At 40.8% G+C, this 25,631-nt stretch overlaps 1 protein-coding gene and 1 long non-coding RNA gene across 4 annotated transcripts; one reads left to right on the plus strand and one right to left on the minus strand.

Annotated features, from left to right (window-relative positions):
- Window positions 1–420: 420 nt before the first annotated feature.
- Window positions 421–25,562, minus strand: LOC115194302 (nectin-4). The gene is made up of 12 exons (XM_029753921.1): window positions 24,963–25,562; window positions 21,606–21,727; window positions 21,422–21,497; window positions 20,960–21,127; window positions 20,230–20,508; window positions 19,427–19,544; window positions 4,299–4,450; window positions 3,863–4,022; window positions 3,676–3,751; window positions 3,231–3,293; window positions 2,682–2,861; window positions 421–2,418 (listed from the first exon to the last, which is right to left on the minus strand). The coding sequence occupies exons 1-12, from the start codon at window positions 25,015–25,017 to the stop codon at window positions 1,969–1,971; spliced, it is 1,899 nt and encodes a 632-aa protein (XP_029609781.1). The 5' UTR covers window positions 25,018–25,562; the 3' UTR covers window positions 421–1,968.
- On the plus strand, window positions 5,925–8,454 carry LOC115194303 (uncharacterized). Of its 3 annotated transcripts, XR_003878335.1 has the most exons (5): window positions 5,925–6,004; window positions 6,400–6,592; window positions 7,153–7,383; window positions 7,602–7,749; window positions 8,261–8,454. It is a non-coding gene; the product is annotated as an uncharacterized LOC115194303 (long non-coding RNA). The 3 variants fall into 3 exon arrangements; XR_003878336.1 differs by lacking the exon at window positions 5,925–6,004 and having other exon boundaries at window positions 6,033–6,592; window positions 7,153–7,389; XR_003878334.1 differs by lacking the exon at window positions 5,925–6,004 and having other exon boundaries at window positions 6,042–6,592.
- Window positions 25,563–25,631: the final 69 nt, after the last annotated feature.

The raw sequence follows: 25,631 nt of genomic DNA on the forward strand, positions 1-25,631 counted from the left end.
TGGAGCAGGTTGAGTGCTTCAAGTTCCTTGGTGTCCACATCAATAAACTAGAATGGTCCAAACACCAGGAGGCTCTTTAACAGCTTCTACCCCCAATCCATAAGACTGCTGAACAGTTAATTAAATGGCCACCCGGACTACTTACATTAAACTGTTGAGCGTGAAAAACCCAGCCACATTAAAGTTCTTAACACAAACCGGTACGCATTGGCACCAGTTTAAAGGCACTTAAATCTTTTGTCTTGCCCATTCACCCTCTGAATGGCACACAAACACAATCCATGTCTCAATTGTCTCAAGGCTTAAAAATACTTCTTTAACCTGTCTCCTCCCCTTCATCTACACTGATTGAAGTGGATTTAACAAGTGACATCAATAAGGGATGACAGCTTTCACCTGGATTTACCTTGTCAGTCTGTGTCATGGAAAGAGCAGGTGTTCATATTTTGTACACTCAGTGCATGTAGGTAATACATTCACTCAGAGATAGCGTTACAGTATTATACAAAGGAAAATAGTTAAAAACCACGGAATAATACAACTGCTCTCCTAAAGAAGAATGTGTTTGTGAGTCCAACGTTTCATTCATGGAAGCCTATGCATAAAATACAATTACAGCAGTGGAGGCTGATGGGAGGAGCTATAGGAGGACGGGCTCATTGTAATGGCTGAAATGGAATGATGGAACGTATGACACACATCGAACATATGGAAACCACATGTTTGACTCCGTTCCATCTACACCATTCCAGCCATTACAATGAACCCATCCTCCTACAGCTCCTCCCATCAGCCTCCACTGAATTACAAGTATATGTTTACAAATCTGTGAAATACAGTAAGATGTTCCCAGGAACATGGCATGAAAGAAACACTTATGTACAGCATGAAATTACACCCTATTCCCTATCTAGTGCACTACTTTTGCCCAGGGCTCATAGGGCTCTGGTCAAAAGTAGTGCATTATGTAGGGAATAAGGTGTCATTTTGGCCGCACTCAAGTCATTATAATACAGTAGATTCAAACATAATACTATTTTGGCCTACAAAGCAAAGGCTATTTTTACTGTATTCACACAAACAAAGGTATATTGCAGTTATCTTGTCTAAATGTCTGTAGCGTAAGAAAATAGAAGAACAATACTTTTTCCCACTTCTAGTAGATTTACACATAGGCTCTCACTGTGCTCAGGTGTAAGATGCTTTTTTAACCTTTTGTCTAAAATGCAGTCTTCAGCTTTTGACATCTTAGACTACAGCGAGTTCAAAGTTTGTGCACACCCAAGTTTCATGGCAAGGAGGGGTATCTCCAGATAAACTCCTGCCACACGTCAAGTTAAAAAGATGGACTCCATCTTAGGGTGAACAGAACAGTACAGGTTGTATTCTCATCTAGAAGGAAGGAGGGTGGACGTTCGCCAACATGGATTCCACTAGGCAGGCGCTATTGGTGTGTAGTTGATATTCTAATCTTGCACCTTAGTCCTGTCACCAAGTCGTGGTAGCAAAAAAACTATACAATAATAAAGCACGGTAGTCTTTTAGTTCCTCTCAGTTTGATGCTTCCTGGGCCTGGAGTGATCGTTATTGCTGTGATACAAAGACTACTTTGGTCTGTCTATGTCCAACCTGACATTCATGTGCTTCTACAGTGATTTATACAAGATGAATGACTACTTTGGTCTATGTCCAAACTGACATTATTTGTATCTCTACGCCAAGGAGTCTTTCTTGAATCGGAAGCTTTATTTGCTGATCATAAATGTCTGAGCGGTTGAGGTGAAGGTGGAGGTATATTTCAGAAGTGAAAAGTAGGTAAACTGGCTGCCACCGAGGTATGCCACCAACGACCTCGTATCCCAAACAGTCACAACCAATCACATACAAAACACTGTTTAGAGTGGTGTTGTGTAGCAAAGTGTGCCTCATCGTATAGTATGTCACCTGCCCTTACCTAGCCCTACCGCTCTATACAATCTGGGCCTTGTGGATGAAGGAGGCGTGTGGTGATGAGGTGAGGAGGATGCCATTGGGCCGGTATTTGGGGAGCGGTTTGGGTCTCAACGTTCCATTGTTCTGCTGGAAGTGAGGGTTGAGTCCACATTCTACTTCTGAGATCTGAGAACTGTTGGTCTTGCTGTCCTCGTCTTCTGACCTCCCCTGATCCAACGGACTCATCCTGGGGCACGTCTCCCACTCCCCCTCCACACCTTCATCCTCCTCCTCGTCTTCGTCGTCTGTGATGGGAGGGTTGTTGCAACTGAGAGGAGAGTGGGTGTTCCTGCTACTGGGCCCCTGCCGTATATGTAAACCCCACTCCGTTGGGATGATGGCACTACCGTTCAGGGACCTCAGCAGCTCGATGGACTGTTCCATTGGGAAGGGAGAGGGTTGGAGAGGGGGGTGGAGATGGTTTGCCTGTGAGACAGTGGTAAATATGTGGTTAGATAAAGGAAAATACGGCTCATCAATAACTATAGATCATTTGAGTATCTCTAGCAATCTCTACTAAACCTATGAGTTTAAAAGGTTTACAAGAAATTGAGTAGGCCATTCATGATGCCTCATGTCTAGCGTTGCACCAGAAATTCCAACCATGATTTTTTGAAAAAACTGTGAATTTATAGAAATTTCACAGAATTTTGCACCCCCCCCCCACACACACACACACACACACTTACCAAAGACATGGTGCTATTCTGCTCATTTGACTCCACCCTAAGTCTGTTCTCCTCCTCTCTGTCCATGGCTCTGCTCTCCCTCCCTCTTCGTGAAGAATTGTACAGAACAGGTCGACCCAGGTAGTCTAGCCCCCCGCCCCCTACCAGAGTAGATCGACTCTCCCTAATGCGCCCTTGCTCCTGTGTGTGAAGGAAAGGGAGAAATAGAGAACTTTAAACACATTTTCCACTGAAGAGTCTGATTTAAGATTGCTTCCGAAGCAGGAGTCCCAGAAAAGAAGATGGAGGGAAAGCATGAAGTCTTAATAACAAAGTATAATTAGTATAAAGTATAATTAATATACGGTATGTTAGATGCACTACTTTTCTTTTCACATATAAATGTTATTTAAAGAAAAGAAGCTCCTTGCATTTCATTTAATTCTATAAATATTTAAATTAGAATGAGATTTGCCTGCCCTGCGGAGCTCAGAACTTAGCAGCCATGCATCTGGAGGCTAAATCGGATGTCTCCCTCACATGCAGAGAAAGAGTGAAATGGAGACTGACCCCTACAGAGGACAGACTGGTCCGCAGTGTCCCCTCCACTCTGAGAGGGATATTCTCCTCTGTCTAAAAGAACAGGGGATAAGAAAGAGAGGGAGGGGGGAGAGAATGAGACGGGGACATAGAGTGAGGGAGAGAGAGAAAAAAATGACCATATTAACTTCAGGCAAATAGATAACGCTCATGGAAGTGCTAGTGTTTATTTACAGAATGACAGCATGCCTAGACCACAGACCAGTGGAGGCTAGTTGGAGGAGCTATAGGAGGACGGGCTCATTGTAATGGCTGGAATGGAATAAATAGAACGATATCAAACATATGAAAACCATATGTTTGACTCTGTTCCATTTCTTTCATTCCAGCCATTATAATGAGCCCATCCTCCTATAGCTTCTCCTACCAGCCTCCACTGCCACATACTGTAAGATATGGTGATTTAATATCTTACCTGTCCTCTAGTGTCCATACTGACTGAGTTCATTTTCCTGAAAGATGCCTGTCTGGAGAGAGTACTGATCTCCTCCCTGAGAGACAGAGGCATTGTTAAATATTCGGAATTATTGTTTCGGCGTAACATTTATCATTTAGATTCTATAACGATTTTAGGGGAGTTACTGTAAAGTTTGAAAACATACTTCCTCACAGTGAGTTCCCTCGACAGTTTCTTGTTCTTGCGTTTGTGGTGACGGGTCACAGAGATGACTATGATGATCATGACTAGAAGCAGTACTCCGGCCACTCCTCCCACTATTATCATCAGGAGACTGTCGAATGACGCCTGCTTCTGAGGCAACTCTGAGGGAGAGGGACAATAGGAAGTGATGTCATATTCAAAGAGATACAGAAATGCACATAATTTTGAAAATGTGAACATACTGTATGTGTGATTGTATAAACTGCCGTTGTTAGCTAAACTTCTTTGTTTAACAAAACAAAGGTATTTTACAGAATTTTGTTTTAGGATTCAAAAAGAAATGAAAAATAAAATACAACATATATATCCAGGACTAAAGTAAGACAATTATTACTCATTCAATATCGCTCTCTAATATGAGTGATAGCCCAACCTACCTGTCACAGTGATCTCCACCTCTGCGTTATCCGCCCCCACAGAGTTCATGGCCACACATTGGTAGATGCCAGCGTCCGTCAGGACGAGGGGCCTATTAAACAGCAAGGATCCATTCCCTGTGATCACACCCTCTGGTAAGTCTCCGCCCTTTCTGCACATAACAGAAATACTATAGCACTTAACATTGGGTTTAACAGAACAGTACAGTTTATATCTTACAATAATGGTCTGAATGCCATGACTCTATAAACGCCCAACAACACCACAAGGTACTTAATTGAACCTGAATGCACCCCTTTAACACACCCATCAGTAATACACAAAACGTCACATTCAAAACAACAACACTAACCTGAATATCATAGCAACACAGGCCAAAATACTATTGACTATGGATCACCAACAACACTTCCCAGAAATATCACAGGACCACTACAGTGATATAAAGAAAAACATGACTCAGAATTTGTGGGCGCAACAAATTCATTAAAATGGCTTATTTCTGACCACTACTCTATAGCTTTGAGCCGTGTTTTGGACCTTTTGAACATACGCCCATTTGAGCAGGAGGAACCAGAAACAGGAACCGTACAGTTTTGCATATAGATATAGATCACACAGCATGATAATGTTCCAAACAAATCCAATTCCTTACCCCCCATACTTCCTCACTCCTTCTTCCCCTTTCCCAGTTCCTTGCCTTTCATCCCTCCTTTTCGTGGCCCACACTCTTCCCTTTATCTCCCTCCCTCCCTCTTGTGAAACTGTTTACTCTGTCTGACCTTGCACAAGCTGCAACACGACACTATGACAGCAGGGTTATTACTTCTGCTGCTGCTTTGCACTGACAAGTACAAAGAAGCAAACTGGTTTGCCCACTGCAACGGGCAACAACCATGGTGTGTGTGTGTGTGTGTTAGGGTGAGTACGAAAGTTTGTGATCAAGTAAGGAGAGATTGAATGTAAAAAAGAGATCTGTCTTAAGTATAAAAGTGAGATAGAGGTGAGTCATTGTGTGTGTGTGTGGTATATATCTGTGTTACTCACACACAAACACACCTTACTGTAGGTGTGTTCATGTGACTAACAGCTTAAGACTTGGTGACAAATGTCTCAGACGATCTAGTAAACCACACATATAAAACTATAGAAAGCATAATCAATCATAACTTCTATAAATCTAACCAGACATACAGCCTGACACACATGAGACAGTTTCCCTAAAGGCCTATCTGTAATTTTATTAACAATTATTCATTTTCAATGGATAGTTCGTTCTACCTCCACCCTGTACCACACCCTAGAATGGTTTAATCCACCTAACAGCAGGATGTCTTCCAAAAGCTGCCAGAAAAATTACTCAAGTGAAAAACCACAAGAACTTCAGTCAGCTCTCTGCCTTCATTGAACTACTATAGCACTGTCTGCAATCATCACCGTGAATGACAATATATCTGAGATAGATGTTCCATTTAAACTGTCCCTGAACCAAAAGTGTATTACTATTTATCTAACCTTTATTTAAAAACCTCACAGGAGGTTGGTGGCACCTTAATTGGGGAGGGCGGGATCGTTCTAATGGCTTGAGCGGACTCAATGGAATGGTCAAATACATCCAACACATTGTTTGATGCCATTCCATTGATTATTATGAGCTGTCCTCCCCTCAGCAGCCTCCACTGTACTACATGCTCCGGGAACTTTGGTAACTATTGAAGGGGTATTTCACCCTTGCATATAGTCATTACTATATTAACAACATTACGTTTTTATCATAAACATCACATGTATCCAAACTACAAGCTAGAACATTTTCATTTTACTGGTAGAATCGGGAAGTTTCGACTCCTTGCGTATTGGTCTGGTCATAGTGAACCTCAAAGTCCGGCATTCATAGTGAATACTGATACGGCGTGCACAAAAACCTGAATAATGGCGTTGTTTACTTTGAACGACCAACACACAGTAATCTCAGAACTTCTCTAGGCAAGATTTTTATTTTATTTTAGAAAACGTTTATTTTTCACTGTTTGTACTCATGCCCTTGTGATGTTCTATGCCTGGCTGTCCTAATTACAAACAAGCGTCATCTTTCACCAGTCTACCTACAAGCCTCACCCTGATTCTGCCAGTGGCTTGCGGCTATCAAGAATGACGCGGTGACCAAAGAGTATCAAGGGGATTTTCAGGCTGAACTGATGGGGAATCCATTTCGACGACGGCTGAGAAGTGATGCGATACCATCTTTTTTTTATTTCTCCTTCACAACAAAACAGAAGATTCTCAATTAGAGGTAACCTAACGTTAGCTAGCTTGCGAGCCTAGCTGGATAAGTTAGCTAGCTAACATTACAGTCTTGTATTGAACTCTGAAAGCCATCAGCTAAATCATATGGCTATCTACAGTATCTTTCAGTATGCACGCTGTCAATCAATTTCGCCTATGCCATGGTGGTCACTGCTAGACTGGCAGCTACCTTCAGCAGAGTTAACATGTTTGTTTATTCGTTCTATCTTTGACTGACGTTAGCTAACGTAAGATCGCTAATGTTACCAAATAAAGTATCTCAATTTGGTAGCCATCCATTCCACCCTTGTCTGGAAAACACTCCGTTACTAAAAATCGATTTGTCCATACAGCTAACTGTTGGTAGCAATGGTGAATGTCTATGGTTGGTTAGTTGGTTCTCAGCCAGTCTCAGCTGGCTAGCAATCTTGCTGTCAATTTTGTGACACTAGTTAGATAACAGCAAGTTGACAGTATTGAAATGTCCATGTTAGGTATGTTTAGCTAGCTAGTCTAATAGAGATCAATACAATTAGTGGAGTGGTTAAATTGTGTATTTTCTTGTAGGTGGTACAGAACAGTGGAGGCTGCTGAGGGGAGGACGGCTCATAATAATGGCTGAAACAGTGCAAATGGAATGGCATCAAACCCTGTGTTTGATGTATTTGAAACCATTTCAAAAATTTCGCTCCAGTCATTGCCACAAGCCTATCCTCCCCAATTAAGTTGCCACCAAACTCCTGTGGTGCAGAATCTCCTTCCACCAAGATGTGCTTCCAACCCCTAGCTCTGCACAAGGTGAAAGTAAATTGACCAAAATATTTACAAGCTGATGTCTAAAATAGCTCCATTTCCAGTAAGCATGGTGTAAACATTAATTGGGTAGTGTTTTGTAGGGTTTGTGTTAGTGTTATGGGGTTAGAGGTAGCATGAGGACCACAGCATACTTTCCAGACCATGTAATCAATTTTGTCTACACCTCTTCTCTTTTTACCTTTTCTTTTTGTAAAACTCAGGTTATCTGGAGTCATTTCACAGTGCCCTGCTGAAAAATACCCCAAAGCGGAGGCCTTTTGAGTACACAAGCATGAGGAACGGGACACACCTTGCAGTTATGGAGCACAACAAGATTGTGGGACAGAAACCAGCAAGGGACACTGAAAGGTATAAAATCAAGACTACAACAGTAATGATACAATCACCTCATTCTCTCTGCAAATTCTCAAAACATAATACAAAGACATCTACAAAATTCCCCTTGAAAGGGCTTCTATTGACAAGGATGATCTGTCAAAGTCAATGGGCTGGGGGAGGTTTACAGATAGCACTTTGAGATGAGTAAGGGGGTTTTGGTTATGCAGGGTTGTGCTTAGACAGTACATTTATTGTTGTGTATGAGAGCGATTGAGGTGCCATTTCTCCTCAATCTCCCATACACAACAATTCATACTGTGTAAGAACTGCCTTCCTAAGACTTTTCACATCTTCTTTAGCCACCCAGCCCATTCACTTTATTGATTTATCTTTTCTCTCAGAAGCAGCTCCCAATGTCCCCTCATTAAGCAATACGCTAGCCAGTCCCATTCGGTTGATACCTTTACCAACAAAGGCGTGTTGCCCTATGTCCCTTCCACAAAAAGTGTAAAATGCTAAGACCACAATCATATCTTTCCAGGAGACGTGCAGTGCCAGCAAATCTTCTTCAAGAGGACTTAACAGTTGGTGGTTAAGAAGCCCTACACCACTTTTGTCAGAGTCTTATCTAGCTGGCCGTTCACCGCAGACAGGACAAGCCCATCGCCATAAGCACTAAGAGTCAGTGTACCAAAGCCTGATAAATAAAATCTAATTGTATTGGTCGCATGCACATATTTAGCAGATGTTATTGCAGGTGTAGCAAAATGCTTGTGTTTCTAGCTCCAACAGTGCAGTAATATCTAACGACACACAACAATACACACAACTCTAAAAAGTAAAAGAATGGAATTAAGAAATATTAGGATGAGCAATGTCGGAGTCCAGAGTATATCAGTGGAGCCTGCAGAGGGGAGGACAACTCATAATAATGGCTGGAACAGAGTAAATGGAATGGCATCAAACCATATGTTTGATGTATTTGATACCACTCCACTAATTCCGCTCCAGCCATTACCACGAGCCCGTCCTCCCAAAATAAGGTGCCACAAACCTGTTGAACTCTTTTTTTTTTTTTTTTTATCTTTTTTTTTAGGGGTGGATCAGCTTAATATTGCGGAAAGAATATTGCTTCCATCAATGTAATTGTCTGCATCATTTCCAATCCCCCATATATTTTTGGGGTAAATATATATATCCATACACGCATGCATACATACACATACCTATATAGACATACATACTTTTTTAAAGAATATACCTTTATTATTATTCCCCGCAAACCCTACCACCGATCCCCCAATTGGAGTAAACTAATAAACACTTGGGCTTTTACCTTCAATTTATTCATCTTATACACATTTTATAGACACAGTCTATTTTACAATAGTTATTTTTTGTTTGTTTTTAGTCCTTCCTCTATTTCTGATGTCCATCCAGTTTGATTTCTATTTGCAACTGTGCTATTTCACGGAAGTTCTGAACCTATATACATTTTACAGACCCCGTATGTTTTACATTGTTTATCTTGTTATTAGTTCCACCCTTCAGCTCCATTCAACCCATCCCATCTATCTCTCAACATCATCCATTTCGGTTTTTCTATTTGGCATATATTTTTCAACTGTGCTGTGATGCTTCACAAAACAATTGAACCTTTCTATTCTCATAGCTTCTACAGATTGTAAATTAAAAATATTTTTTTTTGCTAAAATAATTATTATATTATTGATTAATTGACTATGGCTTTTCAAATCACCCAGTATTGCTATCTGCAGCATTAGTTCTAGGCAAATGTTGTATTTCTTCAGCCATTCCTGGACCTGTGACCAAAAACAAGCTACATATGGACAATACCAAAATAAATGATCTAATGACTCTGCCTCCTCACAGCAGAATCTGCAGATTTGGGAAGATTATATCCCCCATATATATAACATTCTATTAGTTGCAAGAATTTTGTATAGTAATTTAAATTGAAAAATTCGACGTTTTGAATCCGACGTTGTTTTGCGTATCAGTTCATAAACCTTGTGCCATGGAATGGGTACATCGAAAATCTCTTCCCAACTATTTTGCAATTTATATGGCACAGCTGTCAGTTTTTTCGTCCTTAAATAAAATTGGTATATGTTTTTATTTATCACACTTTTCTTTAACCATTTATGTTCTTTAATACAGGGCCGACATACAAGTTCCTTACTTTTTCCCCTTCTACTTGCCTCTTCCATTTTTGTGGTAATGCTGCAATTAATTGGTTGTAATTTTGGGTAGAGCAGACATTTCCATATGTCTGTGTTAGCTGCATGTGTGACGTCACTCCACCAGTCCTATTTATAATATCATTCACTAAAATTATACCTTTTATAAAAATGTATTTGAAAAATAGTTTTTTTTATCAATTACTATATTTGAATTTAACCACAATATTTGTTGTATTATTTGTTCTGTCTTTTCAGGTGGATTAAACTGAAATTGCAACCAACCTTCTAAGGCTCGTTTAAAAAAGAAAGATATTTTGGAGATTATTTCCTTTTCAAACAACCGAAATTGGGCAGGTGTAATCTGAATAAAGGGAAAAGGGCCCTTCTTGAACATAGGATGAGACATTCGTACCAATTTACTAGAAAACCAGTTTGGATTTAAGTATAACTTTGGTATGACTGATGCCTTTAGTGAGAGGTCTAATGCTTTAATATTTAATCCTTTCTGCCCTCTGAATTCATATTCCTTATATAAATAGGCCCTTCTAATTTTATCTGGCTTGCCGTTCCAAATAAAATTGAATATTTTTTGTTCATATCATTTAAAAAGCAGGTGTAGGTGTAGGCAAAACCATAAGCAAATAGGTAAACTGTGATATGACTAAAGAGTTAATCAGGGTGATTTTTCCATAAATAGACAGGTATTTTCCTTTCCATGGTAGCAAGATCTTATCTATTTTTGCTAACTTTCTATAAGAATTGATTGAAGTGAGATCATTTCTTTCTTTTGGGATATGTATACCGAGTATGTCCACATCTCCGTCAGACCATTTAATTGGTAAACTACATGGTAATGTAAAATGTGAATTTGTTTGTGATCCAATACGTAACACTTATCATAATTTGGTTTTAATCCAGAGAGGATAGAAAAAGTATCTAGATCCTCTATGAGGCCGTGGAGAGACTCCAATTGTGGTTTTAAAAGAACATGAATCATCGGCGTACAATGACACCATAGTTTTTAAGCCACGGATTTCCAATCCCTTAATATTATTGTTTGATCTAATCTTAACAGCTAACATTTCGATGGCAATAATAAATAGATATGATGATAGTTTTACTCCTCTAGATAGTTTAAAACTTTCTGAGATGTAGCTATTATTTACTATTTTACACCTAGGGTTACTATACATAACTTTAACCCATTTTATAAGAGATTCCCCAAAATTTAAATATTCTAGGCATTTATATATAAACTCCAGTCGTACTTTATCAAAAGCCTTTTCAAAATCAGCTATGAAAACCAGGCCTGGTGTCCCCGATATTTCATAGTATTCAATTGTTTCCAGTACTTCTCTTATTATCTCCAATTTATGGTCCATGTAAAAAAAACCTGTCTGATTAGGATGAATAATATCTGACAATACTTTTTTAATTCTATGCGCCAAGCATTTTGCTAGGATTTTGTATCACAACACTGAAGTGTAAGAGGTCTCCATTTTCTTTTAAATGGACTGGATCTTTATATATAACACTTGGGTCCTGTTTAAGTAATAATGATATCAGACCTTGTTGCGTGTCTGATAATCTACCATTTATATAGGAGTGGTTAAAACATGCTGATAATGGTCCTTTGAGTATATCAAAAAAAAGTTTTGTATACTTCCACTGGTATGCCATCCAGCCCTGGAGTTTTCCCATCCTTAAAGGCCCCAATTGCATCAAGAAGTTCCTCCTCTGTAATATGGCCTTCACATGAGTCTTTCTGTACAGATGTTAATTTTACATTATTATTATTAGTAAAAAAATCCATACAATTAGTTTCAGTTAGTGGAGATGGAGGAGCCTGAAACGAAAACATATTCTTAAAGTACTTTACTTCCTCTTTCAAAATATCATTTGGTGAATCATGCGTGACTTCATCATTTGTAACAAGTTTTAATACAATATTTTTGGAAGCATTTCTATATTGAAGATTGAAAAAGAATTTGGTGCATTTTTCCCCATATTCCATCCAGTTCGCTTTATTTTTATAATATATTACACTGGATCTTTCTTGAATAAATTGCTCCATTTCTTTTTGTTTTTCCTCTAACTTATTCTGTGCCTCTATGGTACCGTTTTTATTGCTATCTAACTGTACTGTTAGTCCTTCAATTTCCTTTGTTAATATGGGCTCTTTTGATCTAAATTGCTTTTGTTTTATAGATGAGTACTGAATTGCATGGCCTCTAAAGGCACATTTAAAAGTGTCCCATACAATAAGGGGATCTGCTGTACCTATGTTATGTCTGAATAAGTCCGTTATAAATTCTTCTGTCCTAGTTCTAAACAATTTATCATCTAGTAGGCTTTGATTACATTTCCAATATCCTCGCCCACGTGGAAATTCTGCAAGAGTAATATATATGCCAATTATGTGATGATCCGACCACATTCTGTCCCCTATCAACACTTTTTAAACTTTTGGTGCCAGAGAGAATGGCATAAGAAAGTAGTCAAGACGACTAGCTTGATTAAGCCTCCGCCATGTATATTTCACTAGGTCAGGGTATTATAGTCTCCATATATCCACTAATTCCAATATATGCATGACATGCATGATTTCCTTAAGTGCCTGAGGGTGATAGTTTGTAGTGTGATTTCCTTTCCGGTCCATAGAGGTATTTAAGACCGTATTAAAATCTCCCACCATAATAATAGAGTCTAGTGTTGCTTGTAGAGTTGATAAATTGTTATATTTTCAAAGAAGCTTGGATCATCATTATTTGGACCGTATAGGTTAATAAGCCATATCTGTTTATTGTCCAATAACATATTTAAAATAATCCATCTACCTTGATAATGTGTTTGGACAATTTTCGCATTTGGATCAAAATTACTGTTAATTAAAACCATCACCCCTTTTGAATTTCTTTGCTCATGGTAGAAATATATTTTGCCCCCCCAGTTCTTTTTCCACAAAACTTCATCTAAAATTGTTGAATGGGTTTCCTGTAAACAATATATATTATATATTATATTAGCCAGGTAAATACTGATAGCCTTTTCTTATTTTCTGCTAGGCCATTACAATTATAACTGGCTATACTTCTTTCACCACTTACCATAATGAGACACAACTTTCAATTCCATTTATCAAAATATATGTTTGGAAACGTACCATTAAAAAGTAACATGATGATTGAGTGTCTATATAGGTGTACCATGATATTTGCATACTAAGTAAACCTCCAATTGGTCCCTACTATTCCACCCGCTAAAAGCCTTCCTCATCCCTAGTTGGGTTGTCATCTCAATGCCCGGCAGACCACCCCCGACCCCCTGTATCCCATAGCCCTGAACAGACTGGGATCCATCCTTTGAAAAGAGCACACAGTGCCATTTACAGAACAGAAGTAAATCAACCGCCAAATGCATTTCCATCGCCCTCACCTCGATTTGTATTATATATAGCTGTGGATCATCCTCTATTGTCCCTAACATCTTTTACTTCTTCGCAACAGTTGTGGGATACACACACACACCCACACACACTCAACCCTTTCCCCCCCACACAACCATAAGCTCACATTCTCAACAGTTGCACCATCCCAGAGCCCAACTCAAGAAAGGTCTTGATTTACAAATGCACTTACAGTTGCAGCTGCATTAGAAGGCCTGCAAGACCATGCAAAAAATGGGCAGAAATTGAGAGATTTTCTTAACCATTGTCACATCCTAGATGATGGAGGTCAAATGTACAACTTTCCCTGAAACACCCACAATACGGTCACCCGTATTGACCATATTCCCAAGCATCTCCATGCAGTCAGACTTTTGATTTTGTGCCACCAGGGTCACAATAATATGCCCCCTCTCAGAATGTCCGAGTGTGACCCCCTCCCCATGGGTTACTGCAGCTAGTGTTGCCTGCACTGCCACTGCCTGGGTGGAGGCACCCCACCGGAATCCCCACCGTCTAGGTACAAGGTTGTCAAGGTTCTCATTAGCAGCTTTGAGAATTTCCTGGTGTAGTATGTTCTCCCTTTAGGGGGCTTTGGCTTTGCAGAACCAACCCTGCCAAGCGGGCTCAGAATCTTGAGGGGGCAGTGCTGCTCTTGGTCTCTGACTGTATTTTGGCTGCATAGAGACCGCTTACAGCAGGCACATAAAACAGTTAGGGACTTCTCCTTAGTATCTGGGTCATTCAGGTGGGGGTATAGGGTTGTGGACCGTACCATTAAATTAGGATCATAAATAAATAATTAGATATAATTTATTTTAAAAATGTAGTTCCCCATGATAGGACAAATCAATTAAATGTATAATTTATTTTAAAACTGTTCCACCATGATAGGACAATAAATAAATAAGACGTATAATTCATTATAAAAGTATATCCATCATCTGAACAACATTGAAAGCCCTCTCATACCCCGGCTCACAGCAATACATTGGTTCTGGGATATGCAACCATTTCATTACTCACTCACTCAACTTTCCCAATCATAACAAATAAAATACAAAGATAAACACACACCCACCATCCACACATACTGCGCCTTCTGTTTACTTCGTTTTTATCTTCACCATGTTGAATTAGTGCTTGTGTGTTCCAATTAGTTATATGTGAAGATATATACAATAGGCTAATTGACTCAAATGATGTCAATTAGCCTATCAGAAGCTTCTAAAGCCATTACATTTTCTGGAATTTTCCAAGCTGTTTAAAGGCACAGTCAACTTAGTGTATGTAAACTTCTGACCCACTGGAATTGTGATTCAGTGAATTATAAATTAAATAATCTGTCTAAACAGTTGTTGGAAAAATGACTTGTGTCAAGTAACACTTGTGTTGTTGTGTTAACAAGAAATTTGTGGAGTGGTTGAAAAATGAGTTTTAATGACTCCAACCTAAGTGTATGTAAACTTCCAACTTCAACTGTATGTATGTGTATGTGTGGCGTGATGGGATGTATAGACAATATGGACAGTATATTGATAGAAAATGTAGTATATCTGAAGAATAGTGTATATATACAGCAATAGTTAAAAAGGATAGGCCTTGATTAAAATACAGCATTTATGTACATGAAGTGGGTAGAACAGTATGTAAACATTATTTTAAGTGACCAGTGTTCCATTATTAAAGTGATCAGTGTTCGATGACTATGTACAAAGGGAAGCAGTCTCTAAGGTGCATGGTAGAGTAACCGGGTGGTGGCCGTCTAGTGACAATGACTAAAGTTCAGGGCGGGGTACTGGGCGGGGGCCGGCTAGTGATGACTATTTAACTGTCTGATGGCCTTGAGATAGATGCGGTTTTAATCAGCTTAACGGACTATAGCTGCATTTACACAGGCAGCCCAACTCTGATACTTTTTCACTAATTGGTCTTTTTACCAATTAGATCAGTTCTGAAAAAGATCTGATGTGATTAAGACCAATTAGTGGAAAAAAATATCAGAATTGGGCTGCCTGTGTAAACGCAGCTACAGTCCTTTAAGCTGATTAAAACAGCATCTATCTCAAGCAGCATCTATCTCTTTTAAAATCACGTGTCCTAGATTAAGGTTGGATTGAAAACCTACAGGACAGTAGCTCTCCAGGAACAGGGTTGGAGAGCCCTGATGTAGAACCCCCATCAAATAAATATGGATATTTTGTATCAATCTTTTAAATGTGTCTGCCCTTATGGATTCATAGAAGATAATTATATCAGCTGTACAGATGCTAGACATTCAGATATTGTTTATTTGTTTATTTGTCAAAATCTAAAATACAGGCGAGTGTACACTATTTAATGTTAACTCAAGAACTGGGTGTTCAACAACAATGTTGTATGGTAAAATAGTATTCAGTATAGTACAGTATGTCTGAGTGTGTCTCAGGTGTAGAGACAGTGCAGAGAACGGTAGATACAGATTGTTACACCCTGCAACTGGAGATTGACATTTTATGAGACTCCTACTCTGTTGACATTTTATGAGACTCCTACTCTGTTGTACAGTTTTAACAACAGTTGAACCGTGCCAGCATAACGTCAATATGAGGGTAGACTAGTTGAACATGCATACATGTGCAAAGGCACAGAGATTATATGTACAACAACATCTAGCCTAATAAAGAAATATGGCATAACACTCAACCTTTGCAGAGTGACCAAATCATAGAAATGAGCTTAAGTAAGTAGGCAGACATTATCTACCTACAGCCATGTCTATCAGGCATGCTTAGGCAAATATTATTATTTATTATTTTTATTGTTTTATTTTAACCTTATTTTACCAGGTAAGTTAATTGAGAACACATTCTCATTTACAGCAACGACTTGGGGAATAGTTACAGGGGAGAGGAGGGGGGATGATTAGGTGACCGTGATGGTATGAGGGCGAGTTTGGGAATTTAGCCAGGACACCGGGGTTAACACTCCTACTCTTACGATAAGTGCCATGTGATCTTTAGTGACCACAGAGAGTCAGGACACCCGTTTAATGTCCAATCCGAAAGACGGCACCCTACACAGGGCAATGTCCCCAATCACTGCCCTGGGGCATTGGGATATTTTTTTAGACCAGAGGAAAGGGTGCCTCTTACTGGCCCTCCAACACCAAATATCGTAAAACCAGCTTCCGTTTTAGAGATTTACAACAGTGAATTGTTGTATTATTGTTTTTCTCGCACTGTTTGGTAGTAAACTTCTAGCTATCTAGCTCGCTGGATATGCAATACTTGTTATTTACATCTGTTTGGAATCCTATCTTGCATCATGCCTATAATGTTGTTAATCATAACCAATGTGAACCCTCATCAATGATGTTACATAGCTAGCTAGTAAAATGATTTACAGTTGCTGATGTTACACGTTTGCTAACAAGTTACAAATGTGAGGCATGGCGCATAAGTTAGCTGGCGCCAGGCTAACTATCTAGCGAACTCCAGTCATGTACTAACATTTGCTGGTAAACCTAGCTTTAGATGTCTGGTTGTAACGTTATAGCTTGCTGTTTAGTAGCTAGCCATATCTAAGACTAAAAAGAGAAGAGGTTTTACAATTGAGATACAAAAGATCTGATTGTAAAGCCTTTTCTATTTTTAATCATAGATATGGCTACCGGTAGTTGTTTAGCTAGCTAACTTAGCTAGTTAGCTAGCTACCTAGCTAAGTTGGCAAACAGAAAAATAATTTAATTTCCCCCACTGTAACACACAGTAGTGGTGTGGGGGTAAAATCACTGTGGAAGACAAGCCAGGGGAAAAAATGCCATATTAGAACCTATGTGTTGTGACCATTGCATTGTTTGCTCTATAACCAGTTCATATGCTTTGCCATCGTGATATATAGGCCTAAGGCTGAGACAATAAGAAGACACAGTGGCAGAATAATTTCAACCACACCTTTGTTTCATCACAAAGCCAGAGAGTAACCTCCACAAAGGATATTACATGGAACAAGCAGTTACATGACTTACAGCATGGTCAAGCAAGTTAATGTTTCCGTCATTTTCGGACTACTAAACAACTATCGATTTAGAACCACGGAGAGTTACCGCAAGACGCTAAGAAAACAGGAGCTGCCTCCACTATTCCAGCACTATTTCAACTTCAACATTTCAACATCATCAAATCCCCTCTGCTTAGTCCAATACAGTTAGAATTAAAAGATACCAAAAAGTATTTAGTCCAATCAATGTAAGCTAAATATAATGTGGCTGTCCATGGCTCTGATTTGTGTGTGTGGGGGTGCTTTGCAAAAAAACCAAAAAAACATGTTGACTCGCACTACTTGTAGAGAAATGCCAATGTCATCCTCCTCTCTTTCATGTTGACGAAACGTTCTACTACTCTGTCATACAGTATATGCTTAAATGTTTTGTTGTCCTAGGCTACCTGGCTAAAATGCTTGCTCGCTAGCCTAACGTCCTTTCATGGGCAACGTTAGCTAGTTAATATTAGGCTTCTACATCTAGCTACATATTAAACTTCCATCCTCTCAGACCAGGAGCACAATGTATGAATTTATGGTTGGATCAGAATCGCCGTTATAATCATTGGCCAGTACAGAGAATTAAGTAAAACCACAAGTTCAAATCCTTATCTCCATCCATGGCTAAATTAGGAAAGGACCAATTTTAGCTAGCTAGCTAGCCACCAGAGGACAACAACACAACGAGATGCACAATGAGTTTCTGTCAATGACGTATGCTCTCGATTCGATGTGATTGGAGTGAAGCCAAATCCAAACTGGCTTCCCTTTACACTTTTTTTGGTGTGCCAGGACCATTCAGAGTTGAGCTCACTTAGTTTAGCTCGATGCTGATTGGCTATTATTTCATTTAAAAAATGATCAAGGGAGGCCAAATACTCGCTGGCTTCCCTTGCATTCAATGCTACGGGCGGCAACAATTTCATACTCTTTTGGACCAGACAGCATCAGATAGATGGCCTACACATACAGAGACATAGGGGCGCTGTTTCGCTCGCTCAGATTTTTTCTCCGGTGAGATACTGTACATTCAGCCGCTTGCGAATTGAAGGTCAGTTTTTGGGGAAGCCTGGTTTACCTTGGCATCCATGAGTGCACGCCACTGGTAACACAGTAGAATGTTAGCCAGCAATACACAATATGGGTTTCAATAGATAAACTAAAGTTAGCTAGGTGGCTTGCATAAAAATAACTGACTTAGCTAGGCACCGTATTTGTCATCTGCTCTCTTGGTGCTGGCATTGGCTGTAGCTGAGCTTCTAACGCTAACTAAATCCAAGTCTTTGTTTTGAATCCTCTTTGCTAGGTAATAGATGCTCTATCGTCAAATTCGTGTTGATGAGAGGAATCACTTGAAGCCATTGCATCTGGTCAGTCCTTAAAATGTTGCCCAAAGGATTGTTGTTAGTGTCCACCTCCTTTTCAAAAAAGCCTGCCTTGGGGAGGGACGGGTGCCAGAGCACGAAGCACCGTCCAAACACAAGTTGTAGTTTTTCAGTGACTGGAAAAAATGTGTCTGATTGTACATTTACTGATGAATCCACCGGTAGGAACATTGCTGAAAGACATCAAATCGAACAAGGACAACCATATCTACACCCACAAAAATGTATAGTGCGATCAGTATAACATAGAGCTTTCGCGAAAGGCCACAAAGCAGGACTAGACTATATGCATTTTTAGATGCACACACAGCAGAGTGAGATAGAGAGCAATGACGTGGTGCACACATCTGCACAAATGGAACACTTTTGGCTCGTGAGCGCCACTTTCACAACTACTGGCTAAAAAGTTTAAAAAGTACTGGAGAATCTCTTTAACCATGTAAGTCAATCAAGATTCAAGTCAATCGCCTTATTATTGACAATGACCGCCTGGCAAGTAGCACAAAAAACAACTCCTGAACTCTCCAGTTGGCTCACTATTAATAACTGACTAATAGAATTACCAGTAAATCAAACTAAAACAGATTAGCCAGACATGATGTGAGTCAGACAGGCAGGCAGAGAGGGTAGGTTGGGAAGGTAAGTGTTACCTGGTCCAATTGAAACTCTGTGGTTTGGGGTTTCCTCCACTGACACAACTGAGGGCAGCTTCCTCCAGACCAGCATACCAGTTCTGATCAAACCCAGAGATCTCTGCATTGGGAGGATCTAGAACAGAGGAACATGATCAAAGTCATTCTTTTGAACTGGCAGATACACAGAAATACACAATCACACACGTTAACAATAAAGTCAGGATAAAAAATGAGCCGTAAAAGATCTTCCTGGTGAGAAAGAAGCACAGTCCGCTTACAATGAAGTTACTTTAGATTCTGAATTCTACCAGGGACTTTAAATAAAGAGGGGTGTATTAAACGGAAAAAAGAAGTCTGTATAAACATGTAGTGAAGTGTCACAATTAAAAATTGTATTTAATCTCACGTCTAGATTCATAGTTAAAGGCCCAGTGCAGTCAAAAACTAGATTCCCCTGTGTTTTATATATCTTTCCACACTGAGGTTGGACTAATTCTGTGAAAAGGATGATAATGCCCTTTTAGTGTGAGAGCTGTTTTAAAAGACTGCCTGTTTTGGTGGGTTGGAGTTTTGGCCTTCCATGGTGACATCACCATGCAATAAATTAGTTAATAGACCAATAAGAAAGAGAGGTCCAAACCTCTCTGCTAATAACAGCAACAACAAAAAATCCCCTTGTAAAATGTCTTGCTTGAGAAATTGCCCTTTTCTAAGACGATTTTAATTGAAAATAATCACTAGAATTGTTACCCTGAAATGATTTGATATTGAGATAAAAACGGCTGCATTGGACCTTTTAATGCAAAGTCTAAACTCACAGTGCACCACCAGGTTGTTGGTGATCCTGCGTGGTCCCTTCAGAGTCAGGTGCCTCACCAGACAGTCCAGCCTCTTCCCATCCATACTCCTCAGGGGATGCAGAGAAAAGTGGGTGGAGACTGAACCACCCTCCAAACTCCTGTTGTGTGATTGGCCTGTTAGGTCTGTGTCCCAGGAGAGGTGGGGCGGAGGGCGGGCTACAGAGCGACAGGACGCAGCCAATCGGAAGGACTGGCCTTCGACAAGGATCACAGGGTCCAGGGAGGAGATGGGCGTGGCTGCGGGGGTCAAGGGTGAAATGTCAGAGGAATCAACTATTCCTTGGTCTTAGTGCTTGGGGAGGTGATCTTAGAACTGGTCTTAGTTGTTAATTGGAGGTTAAGCTGATCCTAGAACATTGTGACATGATTCTTCAGGGGGTGGAAGTTCTTAAACGCTTAACTAGGATCAACTTTATGATCCAAGCTGAAATCTAATGTACTCTGTTAGGTAGATTCAAAAACTCAGATCAGCGCTTTGAGGAAATGTTATCTTAAAAAAGACAGCTGGATACACTGACAGTTGTGGCTTACATGACTACTATCACCACTAGAGCTATTGTTTTAGCTAATAATACTACAACTGACACCTGTAAACATCATCATCAATCATCATCATCGTCATCAGGACATTGTACTCTGTAAATCCAAGTCATACAATGAGGAAGGGGAAGTAAGGGGAGGAACTTACTCCACACGGTGAGTGACAGCTGTCGTTCGAAGTTCCCCGAGGGGAAGGTGCTGATGTGACAGTTGTACCTGCCCTCATCTGACTCCACAGTGTTCATGATGATCAGGGATGAGTCCACCGTGGGTTTCCTGCTGCTGAACCGCACACGCCCCGAGTACTGACCAAACTCTGAGTGGGGGGAGATTGAGGAGGGGGGGGGGGGTCAAACGGGGAGGATAAAGAGGGGGGTGGGTGAGAGAGAGAAGAAGACAGAGTTAGAAAGAGAGAGAGAGGAAGTGAGATATGGGGTGACTAAAAGAGAGATGGAGTAGCTAGATTGAAAGTGCATCTGTGGTTTTGTCTTCCACTCTAAATATAACTTGTGAGGCTTCGAGTGCTAGCAAAGCAGATGAACTACCAATACATAAAGAGATGGATGGTTGACACTCTTAGTACTTTAACACCTATATGTATGTGTCCTACCTGTGTGTCCGTCGGTGTGGTGTACTGTGATGATCTGGTCCTTGGTGCCATCTGCTTTCTCCTTGGTCCAGGTGACCTGTGACAATGAGAGACGAGACCATTATGTTAGGGACGTCTTTTCTAAGATAAAACCAGATATGTTGAACAGAGCATTATGGGTACTGTAGTAACTCATGCTACAGACCTGAACCACCACCTGGCCCACTTCCACCTTGAACTGGCAGGGCAGCCGGGTCTCAGCCTCAGCCAGGGACTCTAAGGAGTACGGGGGAGAGGGCTCCACAAAGTCCCCCTGCACCACAGCGACTGGGGGACAGAGAGCGTGGGAAGGAGAGATGGAGGGGGGGAGGGGGGGAGAGAGAGAAAGAGAGAGTTATTTATTTGTTGACTTTATTGTCCCCTTGGGGAAAATGTGTGTGGCATCGTTGACGTCATTTACAATAGCAATAAAACACAAGGGGAGAGAGATAATGAGAGGTTGAAAGACATTAGGAAGACTGTGCACTGAACCATGACTGAGGATTTGTAGTCTAAACACTTTCCTTACTGTCCTTCATATACTTCAGGGGGTGAGCGACAGAAAGAATGAGAAGAGAGGAGATGTAGAGAATAGAGAGATGTGATTGGAAAGAAGACAGAGAGGCCAAGAGATGGAGGGAGGAAAAGTACACAAAGAAGAAGGGGAGGCAGTCAGAGGGAGGACGTAGAGCAAGCCATTCGATGTGTCAGTGAGGATATGTTTCTTGACTTGTTGCACTAGTGAACCTCCGAGTGTCCAGAGAAACACACACACACACCCACACATACTCACGTGCACACACACACAGTGACTGCAAACGCATGCACACACGTATGTACGCACCACCTGTGTGTATTTAGGTAGAACTGTAAACTCACTGACCTATTTGATGTAGACATCTTGTATCATCTACAGTGGCACACTGTTTTGCCAAGTCACAACATTGTTAATCCTTATGGAATGAAGGCCTGATTGCCATCTGCTGTTATCATTAAAACAATGCGTTCTTTTTTGGCCAAACGGCTCACTCTTAGCGTAACAGAAAAAGCATATATGCACCCTACCAAATACCAATACAAATGTTATGTATGTTGTAATCTTGCTCAATGTAGACTATATTTTAGACCCATAATAAATTTAGTTAAAGATACCAGTTCCAGATAACATAAACTCAGCAAAAAAAGAAACAACCCTTTTTCCAGGACCCTCTTTCAAAGATAAATTCGTAAAAATCCAAATAACTTCACAGATCTTCATTGTAAAGGGTTTATACACGGTTTCCCATGCTTGTTCAATGAACCATAAACAATTAATGAACATGCATCTGGGGAATGGTCATTAAGACACTAACTGCTTACAGACGGTAGGCAATTAAGGTCACAGTTATGAAAACATAGGACACTAAAGAGGCCTTTCTACTGACTGAAAAACATCAAAAGAAAGATGCCCAGGGTCCCTGCTCATCTGCATGAACGTGCCTTAGGCATGCTGCAAGGAGGCATGAGGAGTGCAGATGTGGCCAGGGCAATAAATTGCAATGTCCGTACTGTGAGACACCGAAGACAGCGCTACAGGGAGACAGGACGGACAGCTGATCGTCCTCGCAGTGGCAGACCACGTGTAACAACACCTGCAGAGGATCGGTACATCTGAACATCACACCTGCGGGACAGGTACAGGATGGCAACAACAACTGCCCGAGTTACACCAGGAACGCACAATCCCTCCATCAGTGCTCAGACTGTCCGCAATAGGCTGAGAGAGGCTGGACTGAGGGCTTGTAGGCCTGTTGTAAGGCAGGTCCTCACCAGACATCACCGGCAACAACGTCGCCTATGGGCACAAAAACCCACTGTCGCTGGACCAGACAGGACTGGCAAAAAGTGCTCTTCACTGACGAGTCGCGGTTTTGTCTCACCAGGGGTGATTGTCAGATTCGCGTTTATTGTCGAAGGAATGAGCGTTACACCGAGGCCTGTACTCTGGAGTGGGATCGATTTGGAGGTCGAGGGTCCATCATGGTCTGGGGCGGAGTGTCACAACATCATCGGACTAAGCTTGTTGTCATTGCAGGCAATCTCAACGCTGTGCGTTACAGGGAAGACATCCTCCTCCCTCATGTGGTACCCTTCCTGCAGGCTCATCCTGACATGACCCTCCAGCATGACAATGCCACCAGCCATACTGCTCGTTCTATGCGTGACTTCCTGCAAGACAGGAATGTCACATGTCTGTGGAAATTGTTCAGTTTATGTCTCAGTTGTTATGTTCATACAAATATTTCCACATGTTAAGTTTGCAGAAAATAAACGCAGTGGACAGTAAGAGAACGTTTTTTGTTGTTGCTGAGTTTATTATATGCCCATAGTAAAAGCTGTTTTGATATGGCTGTACTGATTCAACAGTGATTTTTGTTGTTGTTGAACTAGTAGTTTGTGTGTGTGTGTGTGTGTGTGTGTGTGTGTGTGTGTGTGTGTGTGTGCGTGTGCGTGTGCGTGTGTGGGGGGTGGGGGGGGGGGGGGTGGACAACAAAGTTGGTAGACAACAAAGTTGGTAGACAACAAAGTTCACTTTGTTGTCTACCAAGCTGACAGGTGCTGTATTTTTCCATGTGAACAGTGTGTTACTGTTGTGTCACATCAGAGTAGTGAACATTGAGTAGGGGCAGGCAAGGCTTTGAGGTTTTCTGAGGAATCTGCCTGTGCAACATTACTGCCATAACACTCCACCTATGACACAGCATCCGGTCCGTCTGTCTGACTGACTCTCTCTCATCCCCTCTGAGCAAGATTAAATACACATTGTCAAGATAAGGGACACTCTCTGTCTGTCTCTCTCTTGCTGTCTTGCTCTGTCACTCTATCTCTCTTTCTCTGTCTCTCGCTCTCTCTCTCGTCTCTCTGTTGCTCTCTCTCTCACTCTCTCGCTCTGTCTCTTCCTCTGTCTCTCTCTCGCTCTGTCTCGCTCTGTCTCTCTCTGTTTCTCTCTGTCTGTCTCACACAAACCATGTCTTTGTTTTCCTCATTTAAAAAGTCATTATACATCAGCTTATATAAATACAGCACAGGACAATAGGCGCCTGCTGCAATCCTTCGCTGATCCCGAGAGAGAGAGAGAGAGAGAGAGAGAGAGAGAGAGAGAGAGAGAGAAAAAGCACAGGAAAGGAGTCAGACTGAATCACAGACATGAGGGGGGAAATTGATCAACAGTAACCTGTTTTTCCTGAAATATCAGACAACTCCTCAAGTGTTGTTCATCGAATCCAGCAAAGACTAACCCAAGAAGCTGGACAAGAGCCAAAGTTGGCAGTAGCCTACATATTTAAATACTTATATAAAAAACGACTTGCTAGGTCAATTACCAAAATCCATAGGGCTACAGATAAACCAAAATAAAAATGCAGAGCTTTAGTTGAATATAGTTGTCATTATTGTGTGTTATTTTGTTTATAGCGCTTTACTTAGCCCCATTGCAGTGTTATTTCTCACCATCTAAACATTACATCATGAATAACTAACTTACTGAAACTCCAAAGGATCCACAGCAGTGGTGTCAGTCCACCCAGGTGAGATGTCATTCCTGGTTCGGTGGAGTGGTCCGCCCGCCTTGATAGATCTGGAGACAGCAAAAGATTTGTGGTCTATTCTGATGCTGGAATTTGTTGGGACATTGGTCCAATTTCCACTTAACTTCACTTTATGATCTTATCCCAGACAGTGAACTTTCTTTCATCCAGTGTCAAATCCAAGATAGGAATGTAAAAAAGTCGAGGCTAAAAGTAGTATAGATCCTCAGATTTAGCCAACATGTATGATTCGACCATGTCTGGCTTGTTGTTGTTGGCTTATCTTCTTCCAACAAATCCTTTGGGAAGTTGCTCTCTCTCTCAATGTAAAAAGTGCTGCCGATTCCTTTTTTTTGCGTTTAGTCAAAGTAATTGATTCCTAGTGAAATGCACAAATGATGTTCTGTTTCTTTGACACTAGCACACCATATTCTGGATTCTCAAAAGTAGGAGCGGTTACCTGTTTTCTTGGATACACCTGTTACAAGCACGCTCTCGCTCTCTCGCTCTCTCGCTCTCGCTCTCTCGCTCTCTCTGACACACACACACACACACACACACACACACACACACACACACACACACACACACACACACACACACACACACACACACACACACACACA

This window comes from Salmo trutta, chromosome 5 (genome assembly GCF_901001165.1).
Source record: "Salmo trutta chromosome 5, fSalTru1.1, whole genome shotgun sequence".
Classification (NCBI taxonomy): Eukaryota; Metazoa; Chordata; class Actinopteri; order Salmoniformes; family Salmonidae; genus Salmo; species Salmo trutta.

Excerpts from the sequence above, each read along its gene's own strand:
- LOC115194302 (XM_029753921.1), bottom strand. The coding sequence starts at position 25,017 with ATGACATCTCACCTGGGTGGACTGACACCACTGCTGTGGATCCTTTGG. Across the intron at positions 3,294-3,675 it reads GTATGGACACTAGAGGACAG|ACAGAGGAGAATATCCCTCT; the intron begins GTAAGATATTAA and ends CTGTTCTTTTAG. Across the intron at positions 2,862-3,230 it reads CCAGTCTGTCCTCTGTAGGG|GAGCAAGGGCGCATTAGGGA; the intron begins GTCAGTCTCCAT and ends CTTCACACACAG.